At 43.7% G+C, this 27,775-nt stretch overlaps 2 protein-coding genes across 2 annotated transcripts in view; both read left to right on the forward strand.

Annotated features, from left to right (window-relative positions):
• KIF15 (kinesin family member 15) overlaps nt 1-9,158 on the forward strand; it is a 45,984-nt gene extending 36,826 nt beyond the window's left edge. The window contains exons 26-33 of the mRNA XM_056857373.1: nt 1,867-1,968; nt 4,244-4,408; nt 4,732-4,841; nt 6,322-6,394; nt 7,537-7,574; nt 8,230-8,395; nt 8,655-8,786; nt 9,053-9,158. Coding sequence (XP_056713351.1) covers nt 1,867-1,968; nt 4,244-4,408; nt 4,732-4,841; nt 6,322-6,394; nt 7,537-7,574; nt 8,230-8,395; nt 8,655-8,786; nt 9,053-9,127 — 861 coding nt within the window. The 3' untranslated portion in view covers nt 9,128-9,158. The remainder of the gene's footprint in view (nt 1-1,866; nt 1,969-4,243; nt 4,409-4,731; nt 4,842-6,321; nt 6,395-7,536; nt 7,575-8,229; nt 8,396-8,654; nt 8,787-9,052) is intronic.
• A 4,124-nt stretch (nt 9,159-13,282) lies between these two features.
• Nucleotides 13,283-24,254, forward strand: TMEM42 (transmembrane protein 42). Its single transcript, XM_056857882.1, has 3 exons — nt 13,283-13,432; nt 22,246-22,392; nt 24,103-24,254. The coding sequence occupies exons 1-3, from the start codon at nt 13,283-13,285 to the stop codon at nt 24,247-24,249; spliced, it is 444 nt and encodes a 147-aa protein (XP_056713860.1). The 3' UTR covers nt 24,250-24,254.
• The last annotated feature ends 3,521 nt before the right edge of the window (nt 24,255-27,775 follow it).

Genomic DNA, 27,775 nt, shown 5'->3' on the forward strand with positions numbered 1-27,775 from the left:
CCCCCAAGGGGGTGGGAAATGTGAGGAGCACATGTTGTTGATTGGCATGCATCACTTTCTAATTTGTACTGGCTTCTACTACGTGGGAAATCCTAAGCAGAGTTACTCCCTGCTATCCATTGAAGCGAATGGGCATAGAAGGATGTAACTCTGTTTAGGATTGCACTGTCAAGCTGTCAGTGGAAAACATAAGTTGCAAGTGGCTACTAAGACCATTGGCTCTTTGTGAATGCTCACATGAAGGATATGTTGCTCTTCTGTGGCTCCCTTGTAGCATGTGGATTGGTTTACTTCTGCCAGGGCTGTATGCTGTATCCAGGCATCTTTCCACAAGAGTCCTATGTCTGTGAACAGCCTTACTGCAGAAGGCAAGGTAACCAGTTTTTGTCCCTTCTGCCTTTGTGATAGTCAACACTGCTGGCTCCAGCTATTCATACTTAAATATAATTATAGCTGTTGAAAAAATATTTAGAATGAGACAGATTTAGAAGAAGAAGAGAAGAGTTGGTTTTTATACTCTGCTCTTCTCTACCGTAAGGAGTCTCAAAGTAGCTTATAATTGCCTCCCCCCCCCCACAACAGGCACCTTGTGAGGTAGGTGGGGCTGAGAGAGTTCTATGAGAACTGTGACTAGCCTAAAGTCACCCAGCAGGCTTCATGTGGAAGAGTGGGGATTCAAACCTGGTTCTCCAGATTAGAATGCGCCGCTCTTAACTGCTACACTGCTTCCATGAACTGTTAACCAGCTGTTTCCAAAAAAAATTCAAAACAAACAGCTATTCATAAAAAGCTACTTCCACTATTATCAGAACTGGTTGGTTTTAGCTGAATAAAGTTCTTAAGGACACTAACTGTACATCAGAACAATGGAAATGAAAAAATGCCTGTTTGGAGTTTTTAGAGAAGTCATAAGCAGATACAGTGCACAACAAATAATTCAGGCTAGCTAATGCCAACTAATGAACATACATTCTGCATACCATGCATAGTTTAAATTAAATTCCATGACAGTAGTGGGCAGAATTGAGAGAGCAACCTGGCATGATAGCATTTATTTATTAATTAAAACATGCCTTTCCCATGGCTAAAAGCAGTTTACCGTATATAATTAAAACATCATGTAGCAATAAAATTCAACTTCCTCCCCTTCCCATATTAATAAAACCTACTAATGCCTAATAACAAGCAATAAAATGCCTCCAACCTGCATGCACTGGTCGTGATAAGAGACTAAAGTGCAACCCATCACGATATCAGGCAGTGACTTAACTAGTAAATTAGCTGTGACTGTTTGTCCAGTCAAATCTCTTGAAAGATCTCTTGTAACATCCTCTCAGGTTATAGAGGAAAGTAATTAGAACTGGAGAAATAATGTTTTCCACAAGCAAACATTTGCACACTACATAAAGGTAAAAGTCTATTCCAGGTTATGTTTTCTTAGAGACCCTTTTACAAAAGAGTTGCAACAATTTGAGACAGACAGTGTAAAAGAGAGGTAAATATAATAACTTTATTAACGAGTAGTTTTTTTCATAGAATATTAATGAATCAGTAACAAGAGGGGAAATATATTTATATATAAAATAAAAGCAAGTATAAAATTGGAAAACAGAAATAGTTATATAGGGTTAGCAGGATTGTAGCAAATATCCAGTATAGTCTTTGTAATCAGGGTTATATCAGTAATTGATTAGATTATATTACATGTGATTAAAGGTATAGGCAACTTTTATACGAGGAGTAAATTGCTGTGTGTATTTTCTTGTATTTAAGTAATAAAATAATAAAAATTATTTTAAAAAAAGAGTTGCAATAATTTGTGATCTTCGGAACAGTGTTTATTTAATCCGTTGATTTTTTTTGTAGCTATTTAAAAAGTCGGAAGAGCTAGCAAGCTCGAAGAGTGAATATGAATTTAAAATACACCAAACAGAATGTTTCATGGACTCTGTTGTAGCGATGTCACAGGTATGCTAAACTTTTGGTGATAGTGTTATTTCCACCATTTTATCAGGTTGATACTAGCATGCACACTCTGTATGGGAGACTAATATAGCCCAGAGTAGAACAACTTGTAGGTATTCCACCTTAGCGGGCTTTCAAATTTGAAAATTGATATATACCCCTACACACATACCTGGGCTTTTATAATTCTGTTTATATATTGTGATACATTTGTATATTGTTTGTGTGTGCATTATATGGGATTTTATCTGACCACTGATGAAGGCCAGTTGGCTGAAACGCATACGGTGTGTAGTTTAAGTTTATCAACCTAACAGTTGCTATTGTGTTTTATCATTTTTAATGTTTTTAACCCTGATATAAGTGCCCTAAAATAAAGCTATTTCTACATCACATTATTTTACCTTTCTCCACCCAACCTTTGGGCACCCAGTCACAGTTCTCTCAGAACTCTCTTAGCCTGCCTACCTCACAAGGTGTCTGTGGTGGGGAGAGGAAGGCGATTATAAGCTGCTTTGAGATTCCTTACGGTAGCGAAAAACAGGGTATAAAACCAACTCTTCTCTTCTTTGTTGTTCTGAACCTCTACACAACTTCTAATACTACCAACCACAGAATCCTGCTAGGGTGCCTGGGGGTATGGGATGGTGGGGGAGGTGGGGACTGACTTGCCCGAAGTCAAGAAGAAGCAGCCAAGGAAGTTAAGGAAGACACTCCTGTTATTAGCACCTTAAAGGAGTTCTCCCACGGTCCCACCTGACTACTAAAACAGTTGACCTTGTCTTTGAAAGACTAATTCACTTGAGACTAAAATGGATCAACTGAGCCAGCTATTATTAAAATACCTCAGTCCCAGCCTTAGTGACAATAGAAAGGCTGTATACGTACTAACATGAGAAAGAGAGTAAAGGGCATTACGCGGGAACAGCCAAGAGAAGGGAGGCCACAGTTCCACCTTATATTGCAGCCATGCAAGGTGTGCATAACCGTCTGTAGCTACAGAGGCCAGACCCCCCACATGGAAGTCCAAATGTCTTGTTATTCATCACTTAAGAACTTTATTTGGCATGTGTTTACCCTCAATCAATCTAAAGTTGATAGAATCACTCCACAACCCGAAGCAGGCACAAAGAATTTTACTGACGTTTGATAGCCCTAGGATTCCCACCTTGCTATTTCGCCAGAATTCGTTTTTGTGTCATAAAGGGATTTTTCCAGCATGGGTTTTTAGCAACTTAGCTTAATCACTTCTGCTGCTAAAGACCCAAGATTCTAAATCAGGGGTGGGGAACGTCAGGCCCGGGGGCTGTTTAAGGCCCGCTAACTCATTTGGTCTGGCCCTTTGTGGGTCCTGGCAGATCTCTAGCTCAGAAGGATCTAAGACTGGTGATCTGCCCTCTCCCGCGGACAGAAATAGCCTCTATTCAAGGCGGATGTGAGTTTGTTTTGCCGAGAAAAGGAACCTTTTCCCCCCTTGCAGAAGAGTCATTAGCTATGGAGCTGCTAGGACCGCCCAAAAATATAGCAGGCTAATTTTTAAGTTGGTAATTTTGTATGGCCCGTGAATGATATTGTAAATATTCAAATGGCCCTTGGCAGAAAAAAGGTTCCCCACCCCTGTTCTAAATGCTTGAAACCATCAAAGGTTGCTGATACAGCACCGATGGGACGTCCGTCTGAAGACCAACAACAAGAGCCAATATAGTGGACTGATATACCCAACCAACATAGAATGGACTTAGAAGACAGCTTTTTAGAAAACTCAATAGAAGAACTTTTAAACTCTTTCTCACGTCTCCCTCCCACAGAACAAATAAAGATCACCAATGGACTAGACCAATTAAGACTTAAACTCCTGAGTGCTAACAAAACAGATTTAATTCCACAAGCCTCTTTAGATCCTATACGAAACAACACCTTCGCGGCAAGTACATCACAGCGAGATGACAGCTTCTCCAGTTCCTGTCAGATGGAGTTTGAATCTAATTTGGTCTATAATAACGCAATGAACATGAAGGGGGGGGACGAATTGAGACTGCAGCTCCACCTAAAAATGGTTGTATTTTTCTGGATGTGGAGAGGGGCCTAAACAAGATTTCGACAGTGGCCTGACAATTAAAGCTCCTGTCTTGGAACACTGGGGGTTGGAGGTATAAACGCCATGCTCCGGATTTTTTTTACTTTCTTGCAAGAGCACGACATCTTGTTCCTACTTCTTTCATTGTGAGCAACTTGTGTATTCAGAAGGAGTGTCTGTTTCTTCTCGTTTATTTGCTAGAGCCCCAAAACTCCACCAAAATTTGATGCAGATCTGGCAAAACACTTAGAGACCCAAGAGCAGGAGATAGCGGACCGAAGAGCCTCTGCAGTTATCCTGGAACACCTGGTATCTGAATTAAATGAAGAAAGAGATGCGAAGAACTGTGAAATCTTAAGGCTGAAGGTATGTGCTTCACACAGTTTGAATTTTCAGATTTGATCATTTGTGAACAGCTATAATATCTAATATTTTAAATGCACTTCCTGGCCATTCCATTAATGGAATCATCTGACAGTCTGAGTCTTTATTTTTTAAAAATAATAAAACTGCATGACAAATTCCTGTTAAATTGGTTCTATCTTTAGCCTCTACAATCTTGAAAGTATGTTAATGTTTCTGTTGATATAAAGCAATGCCTTTTTGATATTTGACTTCAAGGGTACTTAGGGGACCATTTTAAAATACTTATTTCATATCTAATAGATGGTTTTTCCTCTGTGGTTTAGACTCAGTTATGTGAACTGGAAAACACCCGTCTGGAAATGCAGGTATTAATGGAAAATAACAGAAATCTACAGAGTCAGCTTGAAGAAGCAAGACGAAGAAAGAGGAATGGGTAAATATCAGTGCAGGGTTTGAAAGATGTTCTTGTGAAAACCCATTAGTAATAATTTACTGGGGGAAAGATCTTACTGTCCAAAACCTGAGCAAACTGATGAAATAGTCCAGATTCTTACTGAGATCGAAAATGCTTGGGCAAGGGAGTTGGACGCTCACAATGGCCACAGTGACTTCTTCTCTTTGAAAACCACGAGCCACATTATAAACTGCTTCTGAAACTCACTTCAGTTTGCAAGGGTGCTTGGGTATGATGTGGTGGTCGCATTTTGAAAAATACATATCTAACACTCTTCCACTCTTCATTCATGGAAAAGTTTGAATCCTGGCCTTTTTAATCCCAGTTATTGCAGATCTGCTTGTACACAGGAGTTAGCCCTTTCTAAGTGTTCTCAGTGGGTTGATAGGATTGTTCTAATGGATCATAACACCCTTAGATCGATGGTTTTCTGAGGAGTTGGGGGAGATGAAACAGCAGGGACGATGGATAGAGTGGTGGTGGCAAAAGGCACGTGCCAAATCCAGTTAACAGCAGGCTATAGCCTGTTTTAAAGCTTCCATTGTGTTGGTAATGGCGGCAAAGTTACTTTTCTGCCACCATTTTATCAGCACAGTGTAGTCCAGCTTTGTTGAGGAGGCTTAGCAGTGACCATTCTGGGGATGGAGCTGGTGGCCAGCTGCGGCCATTTTGCAAAGCATTTTGTTGCTCTCGCCTGATCTGATGGCACGCTAGATACAATGCTTCTATTGTTTGTGCCAGAGCTACTGCTAGTCCTCCACGGAGGGCAGGTTTCAGAAGGTAGTGTTAGAGACTGCTGTCTTCCCCTAATCCTCCAGCTTGTTGGGTTCTGCAAGTTTCCTTCTTGTCTCCTATGCTTCTTAGTAACTTCATAAAATTATTGGAAGAGGTCTTTGGGAGGTTACCAGTATACTGATGTCATCTAGCTCTGCTTCTCACTTTCATATGATACCAAGGAGGCAGTGGATTATCTGAGCCAATATTTGAAGGCAACGCCGGGAAGAGCAAACTGAAGCTTAATCCATATAAGAGAGAGGTGCTATTGGCTAGGGATTCTCTTGGCCCAGATGGGGTTGTACCTTCCCAAAGACCCCGGATCACTTTGGGGTAGGGGGTACTCCTTGGCTGAGCCTTGTTCCAGGATGGTCAACAGGCTATGTGGAGGCCATAGTTATATCTTTCAGGATGGTCAGGTGGTGACAGAGCTTTCTGTAGTCTTAAAACTTAATATCAGCTGCAGTCCTTCCTAGAGAAGTGTGACCTGGCCATAGTTGCATATTTTCTGGAAACATCCAGATTAGACTATTGTTAATGCACTCTCCATGGGGCGTGGTCTTTGAAAAGTAATACAGGCCTAAATTACAGAGCTGATAAAGGTTACTGAGACTAGGTAATGTTTTGACCATACAAGGTATAATTTACATGGTGCACTTATTTCTCGTTCTTGGATATCTTACAGTAGTCCCAGCTATCTAGGTGTTCAAAACCTACAGGAAAAAGAGAAGGAAATTAACAGAGAGAGAATAGCAAAGGTATTGTATATATTTTTGATAACTATAGTAATCCCATGTCTTGTATGTGGTTATTGACCATGTATTTGAGTTTCATGACTGTGCTGTTGACATTTTTAGTGTGCACGCAACTTTATTATAGTAAAGGTTTTTTTGTAATTTATGAAGACTAAGGAGAGATAAAATGATTTGCCTCGTGGTTCATTGGCTTGAGCCCAAATCCTTACTTATGCAAGCAGAAACATTTAAAGTTGAATTTCCAATAACCTCTCTACCCCCACCCTCAGCTTTTCACGCCATCCAAAAAGCCACTGTGCACACTGCTCCAGGGGGTAGATGCTGCAGTGTAGCATGTTTGTGTGTGCAATGAAATAAGCGTATCCCTGTCCCCCACAAGGCAAGTCTTGAGTTTGAATCCTAGCTACAATTGCTAGTCTATGCACATTACATCACTGGCTGCTACTGAAAACACAATATTACTATAGACCTTTCATAATGTGTACCATACTCAGAATGTTACTATGCACTTCCCAACAAAACTGACTATTTTACAGCTGCAGGTTTTGGGTAAGTTTCAGAAATGAGATAAACTTCCTTATAAGCAAAGATAAATCCACGGTTATTTAGCAGCTGACTGCGGATACTATAAACCTTACAGTGAAGACACTTATTTTTTTAAAATGTCTGCTGTTAGCGATAAGTCTCTCAAATACTATACCTAGGTTGATACCTGCACACATAGTATTTGAGAGACTTATACTAACCAGTATTAACAACAAGAACATTATACCAGATGTTTGAGTAATTGAGAATAGAATTTACAACATATACACATGCCCGGTTGGGTTTGAACTGTTTGTATTTGTATTCATTAATGTATTTCTGTAAATGTGTGCAGGTTTACAAAGGGTTTTAATTAACCACTGATGAAGGCCCCATAGGCCAAAACGCGTTTGGTATGTGGTTATAGTTATCAACCTCAGGAAATGCCATTGTGCTATTTTAATGCTTTTAAATAATTTTAACTTTTATATAGCGCTTCTAATAAATTATACTTTCAGTATTTATACATAGACTTATATATATTTTCCTTACACCCAACCTTGGGTACCGTACTTTTTAAAGATCCCAGTTATGTACGTATGGCTTATCTTTTTTTCCAGACTAAAGCTATGGAAGAAATGCTGGCAGTCAGATCGGAGTGAGTGAAATATTTCTGAATATTAAGTAAAAAATAAATAGTGGTATGCAAGTGTGAACAATTCGATTACAGCTAAGCAGAGCCTGTGCAATAGAGAATGCTTTAAAAAAGCAAATATGCCTAATAGGGTAATTTTGATTTCTGAAATGTTTGCTTTTAGCCAGCAGAGGGCAGCAAAAAAACCTTTTATATTTGCTAGAGGACTGCAATGTGTAATATATTTTGCAAATTTAGGTCATTTTGAAGGCGACTTGCAACTGAAGATCCTATAGAAAATAGTTAAGCAATTCTAGTTTGATTGTCCTGACTACAGTGGGACAGAACTCAAGTAGGTATTGGAAGTAAGGCTTTATGCTTTTAACTGCATCCCTAAGAAGCCGCATTAATGGGTTATTCAGTGGTTTTAAAAATTGTTCTCTCTTGCTTTCTATACACAAACAACTTATCAAAATGATGTATGCCAGATGAAAAGTGGTGGCAGCATCACTTGTGAGGAGGGACGGCTACTGTTTTTAGACAACTAGAATAACAGCAATTATTACATTGCTAAGTTGGAGCAAAAATAGTTAAATCTTTGCTGTCTCGTCAAGTGAGAAATGTCTCCATGATAGATGAGTTCTGAGTTAATGCTTTTTAATTACAAACTTTCCCACAGGTTGGAAAAAGCCAGGTGTGAACTTACAAGCAAGGACACCGCCTTCCAGGAAATGACTTTGGAGGTGGAACGGACAAGAGCTTTGGAGCTGAAAGCTTTCCAGGAGAAAGAAGAAATGAGATCAAAACTGGAAGAAATGTATGAAGAGAGAGTAAAAATGGAAAAGGTTTGTATGAGTGGGGTTTGGGTAGTAAATGGTTGTCCTTCCTTATGGGGCGGAGATCAGGGGGTGATGAAATACAGAGGACTAGCCCCCAGTTAAGACGCTGGAAGAAAAGCTTTTATGCTAAATGAAATGACCTCAAGTGTGATTGGAGAGTATTTAAAAATGGGCCTGGTTGTACATTGTGTCAGATAATCTAATGCAAAAGTGATGTCTTCAACAACTACATTATCATTTCTTTGTGCCAATCTTTGAAACACAGGAGATGTCTTTGCTGAAGAAACAGGTTGAGTTTCTTGCTGAGGAGAATGGGAAGCTGGTGGGTCACCAAAACTTAAATCAGAAGATACAATATCTCGTCAAGCTAAAGAAAGATCATGCTAGATTGATGGAGGTAGGATTAGAAAAGACTCAAATTCATTTTGATTAAAAAAATTAAAAAAATTATTTCCATTGCCTTAATACATCTAAGGTTCTGCCACTCCATTCAATATCCTTTGGTTCATACTTGGAGACTGGAGCTGCTTCTGCTACTTCATTAACTCCTGGAAAAGCTAATGTACTTTCGTTCAGCCCCGAGTTTTAAAAATGTAAGTGGTTTTGTTCATAGCTTGGATTCTACGTGAGCACTGTTGTCTCTCTCTTGTTCTATCTTTACAGGAAGCTGATGCACTTCGTGCTGAAAATACTTTTCTGAAAGAAAAAGGTGACTGTTGCAAGAATCATCCTGACTAACTGTGTTAAGAAGTGAAAGCACTTACCACTGGCAATAAGAAAAGCAAGGCGCATGGCTCTTTCTCCCCGCCAGCCAAAAGCCCCTTTTCTCAGGAGGGAATTGTTGTAAATTGTATAACATATCAGGTGGTAGTTCTGAGTAAAGCATTCTTGCTCTAGGTGATCTTGCAGTTTTTTGGCAGAATTGTCATTCTTACTGAGCCATTTTAAATAATTCTATAAAATATTTGGAGATGCTGGGAAATTTCATCTTAGAGCATTTGTCTCTGCTTGTTAGTGTAACTTTTAGGCTTCCTGTTCCAAACAAAACACTAGGGGTCCCTCACATTGAATTTGTTTTATGCTTTCAAAAAATCACTGTAGTACTTATTTCAAAATGTTGTATATGCTAAGGAAATATGTCTCATCAGTGTTGCTCAGAGATTGTTTAAACCTGTTTTTTTTTTTTAATTTTAGTAAAGCAGAATTATCAATTACATATTATGGTGATCTTTAATACTATGGGCAAGTATAAACTTGGTGTCATATACACTTTATTTCTCTTAGTCTGTCCTTTTCTGCAGAATTTTCCTTTCCAACAACACACTGCCTCCCTAAAATGTAAAACAGCTACAAGACCATCATCTAGCATAAATATCAACATTGTCCTGCAGCCAGGAAACATATGTCTAAACTGTTAAAATAATGTCCTATTCGTTTTAAAAAACTGCATTAAGACTTTCATAGTTGTTCCAGAAGTTCATTACAAATGGCAGACATATTTAGAGTCTGTAATTAAGGCACAGGCAGTAGAGGCATTAAAACCGAAGAACTATTAGTCCTGCGAAATAGAATTGAATTAGCTCTCTAGTATTGAATTAGCTCTCTAGTATTGAATTAGCTCTCTAGTATTGACCTAACATGGTCATGCAAAGTTTCACTTTTAGAATCACGTGTTTAAATATGGATTACGGGGTGTAAGTAGTAGGGAATTTCCTGTTGTAAGGGATTGTATAGTGCTGAAGAATACTGGATTTAAGACTAAGTTCAGATGCCCTTCCAAACCATGGTTTTGAGAGTAGGGATGTGCCTTAGGCTTGTTCACTCCCTCCTTTCCCTTGCACACAGATTTCCTCTAAACCAGTGGTCGGCAAACCGCGGCTCACGAGCCGCATGCGGCTCTTTGGCCCATTGAGTGCGGCTCTGCCGATCAGGTGCCCGCTTGGCTCTGCTTCTGCTGCTCCCACCAAACTTGCTCGGGGGGCTGGAAATTGCCTCTGTTCCTGGCTACCGAGCGGGCGCGAGAGGGAGTGGGGGCGGGGGGAGAGCGCTCGCTTTGGCCCACGGCCAATCAGAGAGGTGAGTGTGCCGCGCCGCAGCCCGCCATTGGCTGCTGCGGGGAGACCGGCTCAGCCTTGCACGTCGCAGTGGGGTAGGGTGTGCTCCGCGAAGCGCTTCTTCGGCTGCGCTTCTATGGGAGTGGGACGGGGACGAGGGGGCAGGCGGCGCCGGAGGGGTCGTGAGGGGGGAGAGGGGCGGCGGCCGGGGCTGGAGGGGAGGGAAGCCTACCCGGGGGGTGGGGGGACTCTCATTTAGAGTGGTGACGCTCCAGCTTCTTGCTGGCGCCCAGGTCCCCATCTGGCTCGGGCTGCTGCGCCCGTTACTGAAGGGGAGGGGAGGTGGGGGGGCATCCGCGGGGCCGGCGCGTGTTTCAAGAGCACTCTCACGCACACGCTGGAGGACGCGCGCTGCCTTTGCACACGCTGGAGGAAGGTGCGCTGCCTTCCCAGCGGCTTCAGAGCAGCTCCCGTGCCTGTCCAGGGAAGGGGGCCGGGGGCAGTCTCCCGGCGGTTTCCCCCGCCCAGCACTGAAGAAGAGCCCGGGCAAGCATGGGTCCGCCGCCAGCCCCACTCCTTTCCCGGCGTCTCTCCAGCCCCTGGCTCCGCCGCCTGCCTGTCAGCCCCCCCGGCCCTTTTGCAGCCACTGATTCACCAGCCCAACCCCAGTGAAAGGCTGAAATTAAACCCCCCCACTAGTGTTGCCAACTGATCTCTAGCCGATACAGATCAGTTCACCTGGAGAAAATGGGCACTTTGGCAATTGGACTCTAGCATTGAAGTCCCTCCCCTCCAAGCTCCGCCCCAAAAGCCTCTCGCCAATGGCAAAGAGGGACCTTTCAACCCTACCCCCACACAGCTTTTATCATCCTTGGTGCCTATTGCCAGATGCTCTCCTGTTTTTATTTTCCAACCCCAGGAGAACCAATCTTTTACCATTGGTAACAGCTGTGTTCATTGGCAGACTTAAGGTTTATTAGAGGGTTATTGGGCTTTTTGTACTTTTTATATTAATTTAAAATTTCTCCAAAGCATCTTTGGAAGCAAAGAATTGGACACCTACGAGTAACATAGCGTATATATGTTTAAATGTGAGAAGAAAAGTACTTCTGAGAAAGTGAAGAGTACTTAAATAACATTCCTCCTATCTTCCCCATAGCTTACTTGTTTGCTCCCCCCTCCATTTCCTTCCTCAGAGAACCAAACCTATAATTTGAAAAGATGAATTGTCATTCCTCCCATTGGTTTTAAGTAGTGTTGCCAGCTCCAAGTTGGGAAATACCTGGAGATTTTGGGGGTGGAGCTTGAGGGGGGCTGGGTTTGGAGAGGGGAGGACTTCAGTGCCATAGAGTCCAATTGCCAAAACAGCCCTTTTCTCCAGGGAAACTAATCTGTCGCCCAGAGAACAGTTGTAATAGTGGGAGATCTCCAGCCGCCACCTGGAGGATGGCAACCCTAGTTTTAAGTGATAAGCTTGGTGTGCATTTACCAATAGGGTGTAAGGCTAAAGATATCCCCCTCTACCAGCAGCTCTGGACAGAATCTGGACAGCAGCTCTGGACAGGTGCCTCTAAGAGAACAAACCAGCCGCTAGCAAAAGGAACTTATACTTTGAGGGGTGGGGGGTGGAATTCAGGGAGGAAAAATCAGCAAGTTATATTTATGACAGTATATGGGGAGAAGCAGGACCAGATTGGCAGGTAACGGTGTATGATATCCACCAAGTTAGGAGGGGTAGTTAATACCCCGGAGGATAGGGTCAGAGTTCAGAATGACCTTGATAGACTGGAGAGCTGGGCCATAAGTAATAAAATGGATTTCAATAGGGAGAAGTGTAAGGTACTTCACCTAGGCAGAAACAACATAAGGCACAGGTACAAGATGGGAGAGAGTTAGCTTGACAACAGTACATGTGAAAGAGATCTGGGAGTTGTAGTGGACCACAAACTGAACATGAGTCAACTGTAATATGGCAGCTAAGAAGGCCAATGCAATTCTGGGCTCCATCAATAGGACTATTGTGTCTAGATCAAGGGAAGTAATACTACCACTGTATTCTGCATTGGTCAGACCTCACTTGGAATACTGTGTCCAGTTTTGGGCTCCACAATTTAAGAAGGATGTTGACAAGGTGGAGCGTGTCCAGAGGAGGGCGACCAGAATGGTCAAAGGTCTGGAATCCATGCCCTATGAGGAGAGACTTAGGGAGTTGGGTTTGTTTAGTTTGGAGAAGAGAAGGTTGAGAGGAGACATGATAGCCATGTTTAAATATTTGAAGGGCTGTCATGTTGATGAGGGAACTAGCTTGTTCTCTGTTGCTCCAGAGACTAGGACACGGAGTAATGGATTTAAACTAATAGAAAAGCGATTCCACCTAAACATTAGGAAGAACTTCCTGACGGTGAGGGCTGTTCGATGGTGGAACGCACTGCCTCGGAGGGTGGTGGAGTCCCCATCTTTGGAGGTCTTTAAGCAGAGGCTGGATAGCCATCTGTCGGGAGTGCTTTGATTGTGGGATTCTGCATTGCGGGGGAGGGTTGGGGTCACGGGATGGGGGGGGAGGTAGTTGTGAATTTCCTGCATTGTGCAGGGGGTTGGACTAGATGACCCTGGTGGTCCCTTCCAATGATTCTATATCTGCTTTGGATTTTAGTTGCCGTGGGCTACTATTACACTACCTATAAAACGGAGCAAGGAAAACCAGAAGCTGCTTTGGTGTTCTAAAGCCAAGACGCTTTTAATCTCCGCCCTCGGAAACGGGTCACATGATCCGAGCGTACCCGGAAGAGCGTCCCCTTGCACCCACGTGCCACTTGGGCGCTCACCGGCGGCGGAGGCGATGGCGGGCGGCTGGGGATCCGCGTACGCTGCCGCAGCCGGCCTGCTGGGGGCGCTGGCGGCCTGTTCAGCCAAGCTGGCCCTGGGCGCCGACTACCTGCGGGGGATCTGCGTGGCGGCGGTCGGCTCCGCCGCCGGTCCTTGCGACTGGGTAAGAGGAAGGTGGGAGGCGGTGAGCGTGGCGGAGTTTCCCTGGGCCGCTGAACGAGGAAGCAGCCAGCGTGGCCTCGCAGCAGCTGCCCGGGAGGCCCCTGCTCAGAAACGTACGAAGGGATTTCTGCTCACCCAACGCGCCCTTTATTTCTCCTGTGTTTTCTAGACCCGCTCTCCTGGGGTGATTTTCCTCCGCAGGCAATATTGCATCCTGCCGTCTTATGCTATCTAACGTTGGCTGTCCACGCACAATTGGAAAAGGCAGTCAGATGTATAGTATGCAACTTGTGGGTTAGATCCAGTATCCCCCTCGTTCTCCCCCCACCCCCTCTTTTAATACCACCTATGAACCTGTGTGGCACACAGCAAATATTAGTGCACTAGATAGTGACTGAGTTGTTACATTGTAGCCGTGTATGCTTAAAGGCTCTCAGTAATAATAATCAAATATTGTAGGTAGCCCATGTTGAGTCCTCAATTTGCAAGCTCTAAGCCAGGCCGTCAGAGATAGGACATTTGGGAGGACTTTGATTCATAGGGTCGCCGTGAGTCGGAAGCAACTTGACGGCACTTAACACACACACATGTTGAGCCATGGAATCATACTGAGACATAACAGTCCTGTAATAATGGGTTATTAAGATGAACCAAAATATTGCAAACTGGGCGAATGCCTTTGGGTTACTCAGAATTCTTTATCAAGCGGGACAAAATGAACAAAAGGGGGCAGAGAACATAAGAAAGGCCCTGCTGGATCAGACCAAGGTCCATCATCCAGCATACTGTTCCCACAGTGGCCAACCAGGTGCCTCTAGGAAGCCCACAAACAAGACAGCTGCAGCAGCACCATCCTGCCTGTGCTCCACACCACCTGATATAATAGGCCTGCTTCTCTGATCCTGGAGAGAATAGGAAAGCATAATGACTAGTATCCATTTTGACTAGTAGCCATGAATAGCCCTCTCCTCCATGAACATGTCCACTCCCTTCTGGCAGTAATGGCAGTAAGCAACTTTAATGTATAACTGCTGGTTTGTATAGGATCAAAAGGCAAGAGCTAACCCCCAACCACCACACACACACTTCACTTCCCAGTAGCCTTTGGGGCAGCTTATTTTTATCCTGCTTGTCCTCCAAGGAGCTCAGGGCAGCATGCATCATTTGCCCATCCTCCTTTTTATCCACACAACAACCCTGCTAGGTGGATGATGCTAAGGGAAAGTAGCTGGTCCAAGGTCACCCAGTGAGCTTTATGGCAGAGTAGCAATTTGAACCTGGGTCTCCTGCTCTTAACACTTTTAACTACTCCGCCACATTGGTTCTCTGTCATGAAACCCATTTTACACACCACTTAACCCAATCACACGCTATGTTCTATTTTAAGATTACAAGTACAGGTTGGATTTTTTCTCTGTCATGCTCTGAAACATCTCCCCTACCTCACCACTTGAGAGCTTCAGCACAGTTTTGTGACATTTTGGTTAGTCCTTATACCAAGACTTTTTAAAAAAAAAGCAAAAGTAGAGGGAAAATAGCAGGATCACAGTCACTTGCTTCTAACAAGAATGGTGGAAATTGAAAAAAGCTAGGTAAGAGGAGAGAGGGCCATGGCTCAGTGGTAGAGCATCTGCTTGGCATGCAGAAGGTCCCAGGTTCAATCCCCAGCATCTCCAGTTAAAGGGACTAGGCAAGCAGGTGATGTGAAAGACCTCTGCCTGAGACCCTGGAGAGCCGCTGCCGGTTTGAGTAGACAATACTGACTTTGATGGACCGAGCAAATAAATAGAATCAAACTCTTGAAAGAAACAGAATAAGGATAGGAAAACAGAAAATGAGTCGGGACAAAAATATACTGGTTGGCGAGTATTAAATTAACCAGCCAAGTGTCACAATAAAAACTCTTTCTATAGTCTCTCCCAGAGTATGTTTGTCTGTCTGTGCTCCCTCCCTCCTTCCCTCCAAGCTTGGCCTGCAGTGGTTTCTGAAGCTGGATGTATTAGGAAAATGATTAACAGTCACTTCCCACTGAGAGGAACAAACTCCTTGAGGCAGCGTCCCTGAGTTTGCCCACCATTTCGTAGAGTAAGAGGGCCACCCCACAGCTCTGGTTCAAGTCAGAAAAGTGGCACCGGGTGGGGGGGGAAGCAGGGGCCTCTTCTTCCTCTGCACCATTACTAATCAGAATCGGGCCCCATGGTGCTGTGAAAAGGAGTTTCCCAGTAGGAACTCGCTCTAAAAACTGGTGGGGTGAACACTGTCTCATCTAGTTTTGGCTCTGCAGTTTAGCTTGTAAGGACCTGAAAGGAGCAGAAACCTAAGGAACAGCAGTTCACGTCCAAATGCTAACAAGGGCCAACCTTGCTTAGCTTCCAGGATCTGACGAGATCAGGCTAGCCTGGGCCATCCGGGTCACGGCAGTTTTTTATTTGCAACTGCTTAAATCTTGCAAGGAAATGCTAATGGTTTTACCCCCTCCCCTTCTCCTTGATCTGCAAACCCTAGCAAGTGATGATGGTGAAAAGCTTCACCTGTTTGGTTTCTGAAGATTAGGTAGTTCTGAAAAGCACTGAAACAGATCAGGTTGGGTGTCTTTTATTTTCTGGGTGGAAATATGCCCCAGAGTTTTCATGCATTCTGAGAAGCATTGTGACAAAGCCACATTCGAGATGTAGCCCCAAAAAGCAGAATGCGAGCCCTGGAGTACCTTTAAAAGGTAAAGATTCCCTGTGCACATCCTGACGTTTCCTAGGCAGACTTTGTTTTTGGGCTGGTTTGCCAGAGCCTTCCCCGGACATCTTCCCTTTACCCCCAGCAAGCTGGGTACTCATTTTACCGACCTCGGAAGGATGGAAGGCTGAGTCAACCTTGAATCGGCTACCTGAAACCAACTTCCATTGGGATCGAACTCAGGTCGTGAGCAGAGCTTGGACTGCAGTACTGCAGCTTACCACTCTGCACAGCGGAGCTCTCCTGGAGTACCTTACTTGAAGGCCAATTGTTGTGAACGAATTGAACGCTCTGGATAGCCGCATATTCCCAGCTGGGCAAATAGTGGCTCTGTGGAGCAATTTCAGGTTGAGAAAATGGCTCAGTGGTCTCAGCGTGAATGGGGCCCAAGTTTCTGCTACTTAAAAGGGGGAAATGCCGGGAGCTCCATTCATGGAGCTACCCGAGTTTGGCACAAAGGGAGGATTTCCTGAGTACCCCAGTGAACACTTCTGATTCCCATGCCACCACCCGGGAATACGAGGAACTCCAGACCACGCAGGAGGATCTCCTGCTCGCCCACTTCCAGTATCCCACCATTTTCCTGAAGGCTGATGCAGGCATGGAGGAAGCTTCAGTACGGAGCTGGGGGCTTCTCGGGTTACTGCAGCAATGAAGGAAGGAGTTGCATTGTTGCATATATTCTGCTGAGGCGACTCAGTCTAAGGGCTGCTCAACAGGTTTTATGGAAGATTAGTGACCGGCTGGCCCTGCATTTTAATTGTTCATAAAATAGGGGGATTCCAGTTCGGTCTAATCAATCAATTTTATTAATGTTTTAGTCACAGACCTTAACAGTGTTCAGATTAAAACCATGCAAAATGTATAACCCACAACACCCAGAGTTACCTGAATAAAATTTTAAAATGTTACAGACAGCCACATATAGACATATTGATTGCTGAATTGAATGTTATAGTTCTCCTAAATCATTCTTTCTGTGTCAACTTCGGGGTCTAATTTTCAACAAATGTCTTCCTTAGCTTAGAAGCTGATATGATACAAAAGGCCACGCTAAGCGTGATCTTTGAATTAACGTCTGCCATTAAAAATCTAACTCGGCCCTCCGCTGTGTCTAAAACATCTGGGATATGCTGGGTTAATTTAAAACGAATGGAGTCGTAAAATGGGCAACTAAACAAAATATGTGGGAGATCCTCTGTTGAACCTGAGGAGCAGGGACATCGCCTTAGGTTATGAGGAATTTTTTTATATCTGCCATGGGTGAATGCTGAAGGCATCGTTCGGAATCGTGCCGTAGTAAATGCTCTCCTTATCCCTGGGTCCGAAAGCTCCATTAAATAATTGGAAAAGAACTTATTCGATTTGAATAATGGATACCATGGGGAGAACTTGGGCTTTTGTACTAGGCACGTATCCTTATCCGTTTCGGTTCAGTCTAAATGGCAGCACTGGGCTCCATCTTTGTGATATTCTCCCAGTCAAAATGCCCCCTCAGGCTGTTGCTTCGCCTGTCTTTTTCCCCCCTTCACATGGCAAACACCAGCTGGAGGAAGAGCAACGTTGATCAGAAACACATTTATTTAATGCATGTTTAGCCCAGTCTTGCCCTAAGGAACCCAGGGCTGTGTTTATGGTCCTCCCCTCCTCCATTTTATCCTCCCCTTGTGAGGTAGATTAGGCTGAGAGAGGGCGAAAACGCACGGTTGCTTTAGCCGCCTTTATTCCCTGTTTCAGCCAGGATTCAGCCAGGATCGAGCGCACGTTCGGCGAAAGCGCATGCGTTCGATCCTGGCTGAAACAGGGAATAAAGGAGGCTAAAGCGACTGTGCGTTTTCGCCCAATGACAGACCCAAGGTCACCTAGTATGCTTCGTGGCAAGTGAGGATTCTCACCAGTCCTAGTTCATCATTTTAACCCCCACACCACAATGCTGCAGGAGCATTCATACATCCAGAACTGCTGCTCTGGTCAGACTGGTAGCTTCCCCCTATACACTCTAAATTTAATTAAATAAAACTCTGGGAGCTCCAATAGCAATTTTTTTGCATTACGCGCACCGGTAAGTAAATATTTATTACGGTCCTAGGCCAGAATGCTATTATATACTATTATATTATCAGTTTAATATACATAGAATTAAAAGTGTTACATCGGTTGTAAATATAAATATCATGTGTTCAATAACTATAACATTCAATCAAACTCCATACAATTGATAATCATTCGTCGTCACTAAAATGTAGAATAAATTAATACTGAAACAAATGAAGGTGAATAAAAGGAGATATGTAATCATATCTGCCTATGATCCTTCTTGAACCTGTGTCGAGGAAGATTTTCTGATCTTAAAGACCGGCCAGCCAAATTTTGCCACTTTAAAAGTCATCTCCTGATTCTTATCTGATAACATACTGTAAAGGTAAAACATTCTATTTTTCCCTGGAGAGCCCTTCATTATAGGAACAATCAAAGTATCCTGAATATATTTGTAGATTTTACAGTCAAAAACAACATGTTCTAAAGATTCAGCATGCCCCTCTTTACAGAAACATTCACGTTCTTTGTGAGGAATCCCTTTGTACGTACCCTCCAGAATAGTTGAGGGAATGCATTGTAATGCAACAAAGAAAATGCTCTCCTATAATCTGGATTGTCTAGATGATAATGTAAGACGCCAGAAATATTTTATTAAAGGTACCACTAGCAAATAAACTGGTTTTAACCCTATTCAAGTCATGTTGTGTATTCAGGTCATGTTTGTTTTAGCCTGGAGGTAATCCACTGAGACAAGGAATTCTTGTGAAAGGCTATAAAAGCCCATTTTATTTCTGAGCAGTCTCAGCCGAGGAGGGATGAAATTATCGTGCCAAATTAACTGTGCAATACCTTTCCAGGAAAAGACCAGTTTCAGCCAGTAAAAGAATCCTGCAGTCCATGGCCTAGCCTCTACCATGACCATGCCCACCTCTAGGCAGATAGCCGCATTAGAAACAGTTGGTGGCACTTGCAATAAAGTTATCAGAAATTTTGATTGAGTTCTTTCTCAGAGGATCTTATTGGCCAAGATGCTGAAAGGCGCCCCATATACTAGCTGAGCTAAAGATTTTGCCTTAAATAATTTAACAGCCCCTAACACATGACGTCCTCCTTTAGACCAATGAAACTTCTGTATAGCACCAGCACTCCTTTGTGCATTCGCTGTGACATATTCTACATGGGAGTTTCTTCTGGAAGCCTGAAAAATCGTTCCAAATATTTATACCAGTGGACTTGTTCAATACGAATGTATACATAGCTTCTCTCCTCCCTTCCCTGTTTTATACTTGAAGTTCATTTGAACTTAGAGCACAAAAGCTTAATCGCTGGCCCTCTTCGAACTCAAGGCATCTGAAGGTGTGGCAGAGGCAGCTTAATCCTCTTAGAGAAGCAACACCTTTCTATTATATTTATTTAAAGGACCATTTATTTGTGTCCACTTCATGATTAATTCTCCCACTCCCTTTCTTTCTCTTCTGGTATTTTGTTGAGTCCACCTTATGTAAGCCGGCTATTTAGACCTACCCGTGAAGTTCACACTTGCATTAAAAGAAACAGGGCCCTAGTGATTCACGGGGATTTTCAAGGGCATTGGTGTGTGCAGTTTCATTCCTTATAATACACTGGGAACATAGCATGCAGTTTGAGGGACAGGGAGGCCATAGAGGGGACAGTGATGGAGGGGAGTCAATAATTGCAAAATTTCTACCCAACTCAAATCTCACTTGCAGGGTACTCTAAGCACTAGAGACTTGAGCCCACCAATTCTCCCACTCCTTTTCAATTGTTTTGTTCCCTTGAATCGACTCTCAACTGCCCTCAGCATTTTGTTTCTCCTAAAGCATGTTCAGTTCTCATAAGGATGAGGGGGCAGGGCTTTTAGACATGTATATATTTTTCTGCATCCCTGAAAAATCTAAGTATGCAGAAATCTCGATTATTATTATTATTGTGGGCAGCCCCATTCAACTATTCTACTGGTAACCACTCAAACATTTTTGCTGTTGAAAGGAGTAGTAGCAGTGAATTCTACTGTGGTTACAGCTATACACTAGATCTTGGCTTTGCCAAGACTTCACCTGAGGGCCAAGTTAGATCTTATGCAGCAGATATATGTGAGAATCACTCCAAAATTCCTTTTTCTTTTAAAGAAAACTGAATGTGAGAGGTAGCAAATTTGCCTGGAGGAGCATTGTAGGGAGACACAATGCTCCATCCTTTTTCACAGAACACTTTTCTGGTCAAAATTGTTCTCCCGATATGCTTTTCCACCATTGAGTGGAAAGAAGATTGCTCCTCTACCAAGCAGTAGCTGTTACATCTATTAGGAGTTACTCAGTCAATCCATTGTGCAAGTACGGGATCATCTCCTGGTAAGACTGACAATGATATTCCAGGGAAGATTATGGTAAAATGACAACCCTGCCCTCTTCACATACTGCCATCTTGGGCAAAGATATTTTAGTCTGAGTGCCTCCAGAATTTCCATTCCAGAGGCTGCCTTCCTTTTCTCGAGTCATTTCCAGACTTGTCCCAATCCCACGAGTCAGAGACAGACCATCACAGGGTTGAGTAAGAGTTTTCCTCAAATAGAGGTGTAGATCTGGATTTATATCTTTTTGCTACATGTTCATATCACAGTGTTAAAAAGCCTGAAATGGGCCTTGGTAATGAAAAGCTGCAGAAACATCATACGAGGTTGCAAAGCACAATTTGCTTAGTGCTGTTGGACCTCGTCCAAAGTACATACACCAATATTTGTCAACTAGAGTTTCATCATACAAAGGTTTCTTTTGAACCCCAAATTAGAGTTGAGGAGTGATTAGCCAATTTTGGAGAAAGTATTATTTAGCTAAGCTGTTTCCTGAACTCTGCAAGAGAATTGGCCTAAAGGTTCCCTCACTCCTTAGCTTCTAAAACGGATAAAGTATGCTCTATACATTATTAGTTAATAGTACATATTCTGTTCTGAGGTGCTTGGCGTCAGCTGCTTTTGGACCCAACTGAATCTGGACTAGCCAGCTTGGTAGAGTGGTCAAGAGTGATTCCCCACTCCTCCATATGAATGGCGGACTCTAATCTGGTGAACCGGGTATGTTTCCCCACTCCTTCACATGAAGCCTGTTGGGTGACCTTGGGCTGTCTCTGCCCCACCTGCCTCTCAAGGTGTCTGTTGTGGGAAGGGGAAGGGAAGGTGATTGTAAGCCACTTTGAGACTCTAAGGTCTTTTATACATTGTTAGTATGACCCTGGTTCGTCCCTCTCTTGTCTCACACTTTTATATCCCAAGATTGGAAAACCTTATGCATGGAGTTAAGGAAGTCCTGGACAATCTCTTGAACACAGCATAATCACAAGAAGAAATACTATTTAATATTGCAGAGAGAGCCAGAGGAGCCTAGAACATAAGAATGTCTCTTCTTTCTCAAATAAGAATGTATCCTCTTTCTCAACAGGCCCATCTATAAGTGCCGTGATTGTAATGGCACTGAAGGAGCAGTAAGTGGAGTCACTCTCTTGTAAGGTTCTTCTCACTCTCTTTCTTCCCCCTCAGAACGAAATCCATAAATGGAGAATAAATTTGTTATGGCTGAATCGGCAATGCAGATTCGGACCTGATCAGTCCTTTTCACAAGGCTCCAAGGTGCTTTCCTCACAAATTTATTTTTAAGCACATTTTTAATCTGCCCTTTCTTCAGGGAGTTCAAGCAGCACACAGAGGTCTCCATTCTACCATTTTACCCTGACAACAACTCTGAGATACGTTAAGCAGAGAGAGAAAGAGAGGCTAGCCCAAGGTCATCCAGCAGGCTTCCATAGTGGAGCAGAGAATTGAACTTGGATCTCCCAGATACTAGTCCAACATTTTAATCACCACAGCAATCTTAAGTCACAACATTACTAAAACATTTAAGAAACTGATGTTTTACACTTTAGTTCCAAACTGTTGACCTTGTACAGACCATTAATGAAAGGGGAGGAGGAACAAACATCAATGCAATCAAAATGTTCCTTTCCTTCCCTCCCCACCCCGTTGTTCTTCAGTTACCCATCATACTTCAAGCGGGATGCGGTGGACTGGTGCTTGCATGCAATGCCATCATGTGGACTTTCTTTGCCAAAGCCTTAAAATACTCCTCCTCTTCAGCGGCAGCAACTGTGACATCAACCACTTCCAACTTCATCTCTTCTGTAAGTACAAGTGACATCCTAGGGCAGTGGTGGCGAACCTATGGCATATGTGCCAGAGGGGGCACTCAGAGCCCTCTCTGTGGGCGTGCGCGCCATCTCCCCAGCACAGAGTTCGCCTGAGTTCTTTATTAGAAAGCCAGAGAAACACGGGGCCAGGCTGCTCCCCTCTCCACACGCGCCTGAGGGCCTTTCTCACATCACCCGCCCCTCTGCCCAGCAGCCCAATGGGAGCGCTTACTCCCTCCCCTGTCACATGCGGCAGGGTGGCTCACATGCTGGGCGGCTCACATGCAGCGTGAGGGTGCAGCGCGGACGGCAGCCTGTTGAGTCTGTAGCGAAGGTGATTCCCGTGGTGTGGTTGGAGAGGAGCCTGTTGAGTCTGTGGCGAAGGTGATTCCCGTGGTGGGGTTGGAGAGGAGCTAGGTTGGAGGGGAGCATAGCTCATAGCATGGCATAGCTGGAGGGGAGCAGAGCGCTCAGGCCACAGCGCAGGCTTTGCGGTGCCTCCCACCTTTCAGTGAAATTCCCTACTAAAAGAGGAACACCCACTTACCCAGCATGTAATTAAGCTGACACCAGAAACAGACTAACAGATGACCTGAGTGCTGCATGTGTTGCTCTCAAACTTACAAAGTATAAGCCAAGGTTAGACAAATTATCAGCATGCATACAACAGCAAAAATCACACTAATTGTTCAAAAGCATGCCAAATGCAAACTTTTACCTTTCAATAAAAAGTTGTTTGTATCATTGAAAGCTCTGTTATTGTGTTTTTCTTTTAAGACAAAAGATGTTAATGTATGAGTTGTTTTTTTAAAACTAAAACCTCAGTATTCAGGTAAAATTGCTGTGTTGGTACTTTGCGATAAATAAGTGGGTTTTGGGTTGCAGTTTGGGCACTCGGTCTCTAAAAGGTTCGCCATCACTGTCCTAGGGCCTGCCCACAAGATCAGCCAGAGCATGCACCAACCGCATACACGTGGATCCAGGCTAAATTGTCCAGTGGCAAAATGGAACTTTCCTTCCTCCCCCACCTAGTGCAGCCCACCAGTCTCCACAAAATTCTGCTACTGGGGAATAGGGAACCCTGAGGAGTGACATGGGAGTGAGGTCTGTAGTGGTAAAAGGGAACCGGTGGAAATTGCTAATTTAGTCAGGAAAGAAAACAAAATTTTAAATCCCTCTTTTGATGAAGTTTATTTAATAGTACACCTAGTTCAGCACTTGGTGGTTTAGAAGGAAGTAACTGTTGGTGTGAACAGGGGGCCTGATTAGTTGGTTTTAACAGTAGTTGTACTGCATTGTTTTAAATAATTTGTTCGTTCTTCAAAAGAATAATAAGTGTTTCAGATTTCTAGATTCTGGATTCAAATTTTTAGCCAGAAGCATCAAATATTGAAGACCAACTTGCAAGGGATGTGAAAACACCCAGGTTCCAGAATCCAGAGACCTTTCCCCAGCTTTATTTCCTTCAAAGTAAGCCAGTCTTTTAGCTGTCAGAAAGCATCCAGGTATGAGAAAAACATACCACCTGGGATTACTTCATTTGTTCTGGTTTACAACAAATGTCATGCGTGGTTGGAAGTTCCAGATTAATGGGGTTTAAGTAAGCATAGTGCTAATCAAAATTTATTATAGTTCATGAATGCTGGAAATAGGAGTCTGTTTTTTAGCCTACAGTGCCACTACCAATTTTTCTTTTGCTTTCAGGCTGTTCTTGGCAATTTGCTGTTTGGGGAGACTCATGCCCTCTTATGGTGGATAGGGATATCCATTACACTCTTTGGCCTTCTGCTGCTCCACACTGCCCCACCTCCATCAGAAGAACAAAAGCATCCAAAGGAAAAGAAAACATAGAACCATAAAAGACATCCCCTGGGCCAGATTGTCCAGCACAAAAGACTCAACCAGTTGCCCTGGAGGACCGAGGAACAGAGCACAGAGGTCAAGGCCTTCCCTTGATGTTGCCTCCTAAGGAGGTGTACTGCCTCTGGATGCGAATGATCGCTGTGATCTTCTTGGCTTGTAGCCATTGATGTACCTCTGTCTAATTCCCTTTCAAATCCATCTGAGCTAACAACCATCACTACATGCACTGGCAAGGAATTCCAGTTTACTTACATGTTGAGTGATGAAGTACTTCCTCAAAGGACTTTCTGTTCATGTCACGAACAGGAAATCACACCAGAACAAAATCAAGACTTCTGGCTTTCTCTAGCAATGGATTCTTTAGTTTTGTTTGCATTGATGGATTTACCGCCGATACTATTTTGTTGAGTGCTGCAAAGGCTATGATTAAAGTAATGGTTGTGGTGAACTCCAGTGCATCGAACCATGAAGGAAGAGGGCTGTTGAGACGGGTTGTTGTCAGCTCTATGGTCTCTCAGGTATGCTGCAGGGGTTTTAGTAGACAATAAGATTTAACACTGAACTAGAAGGTGGATATTACTTGAAGCTTTGCAAGATTCACTGGACCAAATGTTCTTTCTCAGTTTAATACACTGCTACATCCTGCAGAATTTCTCGGCTGGGCTGCTGATTTCAAGTTTTTAAGAAGAGTTGGTTTTTGTACCCCGCTTTTCTCTACCTTTTTAAGGAGTCAAAGCAGCTTACAATCTTCCCCACAACCTTTCCTTCTCCACAACAGTCACCTTGTGAGGTAGGTTGGGCTGAGAGAGTTCTGAGAGAACTGTGACTGCCCCAAGGTCACCCAGCTAGCTTTTTATGTAGAGGAGCGGGGAAACAAACCCAGTTCACCAGATTAGAGTCCATCGCTCATGTGGAAGAAGAAGAAGGAGTGGGGAATCAAACCCGGTTCTCCAGATTAGAGTCTGCTCTTAACCACACTGGCTCTCTTAAGAGACATCCAACTAATTCTGCACATATGTGCTCTTCATGATTAACAGGACCTTTCTGTATTTTGTACTCAGAGATGTGTACTTGGTGCATGAACTGGTTTTGTTTTTTCTGTTCCCAGTCCATTGCATTACAAATTAAAAGAAAGGAGCCCTACTTGAAATAATATGGATTGATGCTTCTGGAAACATTGCTTGGTGTAGTCATGTGGTGCCTGTTCACCTGCCTTTGCATCTAACTGAGTCCCCTACCTGTTCAGATCTGTGCACTAAGGCCTTGTGGTCTGTCAGAGTAAAGTGTTTGACTCAGACGCTAGCGGCCCTGGGTTCAAAGCCCTTTTCCATCATTGTGGGGGGAGGGCTTGAAAAGGTCACTCTCTTAGGCTTAGTTTGCTATCTGTGAAATGGGAGGAGAAAAGCCCGCTTCTCAAGATGCAATAAGAAAGTGATGAATTGTTACCTTCAACGAGTATAAAGCAGTGAGGATCGCAAAGCAGGATTTTGGGAAGAGGACCAAGGCACCATACTCCCTGTACTACCATGCCCAATGAGTAGTTAAATTGTGGAACTCCCTACCCCAGGATGTGGTGATGGCTGCTAGCTTGGAAGGTTTTAATAGGGGAGTGGACATGTTCATGGAGGATAGGGTTATCCATGACTACTAGTCAAAATGGATACTAGTCATGATGCATACCTATTATCTCCAGTATCTAAGGAGCACGCCCATTATATTAAGTGCTGTGAAACACAGGCAGGATGCTCCTGCAGTCGTCTTCTTTGTGGGCTTCCTAGAGGCACCTGGTTAGCCACTGTGAGAACAGACCACTGGACTTGATGGGCCTTGGTCTGATCCAGCATGGCTTCTCTTATGTTCTTATGAGAGGGGTCATGCCTCAGTGATAGAGCGTCTGCATTGCATGCCGAAGGTCCCCAGTTCAATTCTTGGCATCTCTGGTTAAAAGGATCAAGTGGTAGGTGATGTAAAAGACCTCTACCTGAGACCCTGAAGAGCTGCTGCCAGTCAGAGTAGACAGTACTGACCTTGATAGTCCAGGGCTCTGACTCAGTATAAGGCAGCTTCTTGTATTCTTGGTAGCTTATCGGAGAGGAAGATTTCTTTGCTGTGCCATCAGTATTGACAGCCAGAGACATAACTCCAGCTCAGAAGCAGTCATGTGACACGTAGGGCAAACCAACTCTCACTAGATCCTTTATGGCAGCCCTGAGCCCTTGTAGCTTAGCATTCAAAATGCTGGACTAAGATCTGGTTTGAACCCCCATTCTACCATGTAAGCATCTGGGTGACCTTGTACCAGTCACTCACGCTCAGCTTAACTTAGCTTACCTCATAGGGTTGTTGTGATCAGGATAAAATGTGGGAGGGGAGAACAATGTTGAAAGTTGTTTTGGGTCCCCATGTTCACACACCTTTTTTTCAAGACCTGCAACAAAGGATCAGCTAGATGCAAAAAATTATAATAAATGCAGTGCACCTTACCAGGCTGACATTTTAAATACATTTGGCCAGTCTCAGCAAGTTGGAAGATCGTTTTTCACCCTGGGGTCTGTGGTACCAATCCCACAGCAGGAAACGTTGACCAGGAAGAGCTTTTTGGTTTGTTTCTGCTGATACGACTCCTCTATCTCTGACAAAAGCTTAAAGGTGACCTGCAAAGCAAGGTGGAGAGGTGGGCTTCTGCCATTTGTCACTGTCACCTCTCTTAGATGACAAAGAGGGCTTCCTTTTCTGTTCCTGCTTCTCAAGCAAACAATGAAAGCTTTGGGGAAAATTCTGGTAGTCAGGATTCCCAGAAAAGAGCGAGTGTGATTTTTATGTGGCCTGCTCTTTGTGGGGAGAGAGCCAGCATGGTGTGACGGTTAGGAGGGGTGGACTCTAATCTGGAGAACCGGGTTTGATTCCCCACTCCTCCACATGAAGCCAGCTGGGTGACCTTGGGCTAGTCACAGTTCTCTTAGAGCTCCAGTAGCCTCATCTGCCTCACAAGGTGTCTGTTGTGGGGAGAGGAAGGGAAGGAGATTGTAAACCGGTTTGATTCTCCTTAAAAGGTAGAGACAGTTGGCATATAAAAACCAGCTCTTCTTCTTCTTTTTCTTGGTTTGGCTCTATCTGTTCGTGTGTGTGTGTGTGTGTGTAAAGTGCCATCAAGTTGCAACCAACTTATAGCAACTCCTGGTGAGGTTTTCAAGGCAAGCGATTAAGCAGAGATGGTTTGCCATTGCCTTCCTCTGCAGAGTCTTCCTTGGAGGTCTCCCTTCCAAGTACTGGCCCTGCTTAGCTTCCAAGATATGACAAGATTGGGCTATACGATACCATTCCACATCCCTCTATCTTTTCTTAATAAATACTAAATGTGTGCATTTAGTTTTAGATGGGTAGCTGTGTTGGTCTGCAGTAGAAGAGCTAGATTTGAGTCGAGCAGCACCATAAAGACCAAGAAGAAGAAAAGTTGGTTTTTATATATATGGTGACTTTCTCTACCACTTAAGCAAGAATCAAACCGGCGTAC

This window comes from Euleptes europaea, chromosome 11, assembly GCF_029931775.1.
Source record: "Euleptes europaea isolate rEulEur1 chromosome 11, rEulEur1.hap1, whole genome shotgun sequence".
Classification (NCBI taxonomy): domain Eukaryota; kingdom Metazoa; phylum Chordata; class Lepidosauria; order Squamata; family Sphaerodactylidae; genus Euleptes; species Euleptes europaea.

What these genes read in the sequence shown, in the direction of transcription:
- TMEM42 (XM_056857882.1), top strand. Translation starts at nt 13,283, where the DNA reads ATGGCGGGCGGCTGGGGATCCGCGTACGCTGCCGCAGCCGGCCTGCTG. An exon ending in CCGCCGGTCCTTGCGACTGG is followed by an intron (nt 13,433 to 22,245) that starts GTAAGAGGAAGG and finishes GTTGTTCTTCAG; the next exon opens with TTACCCATCATACTTCAAGC. An exon ending in CTTCCAACTTCATCTCTTCT is followed by an intron (nt 22,393 to 24,102) that starts GTAAGTACAAGT and finishes TTTTGCTTTCAG; the next exon opens with GCTGTTCTTGGCAATTTGCT.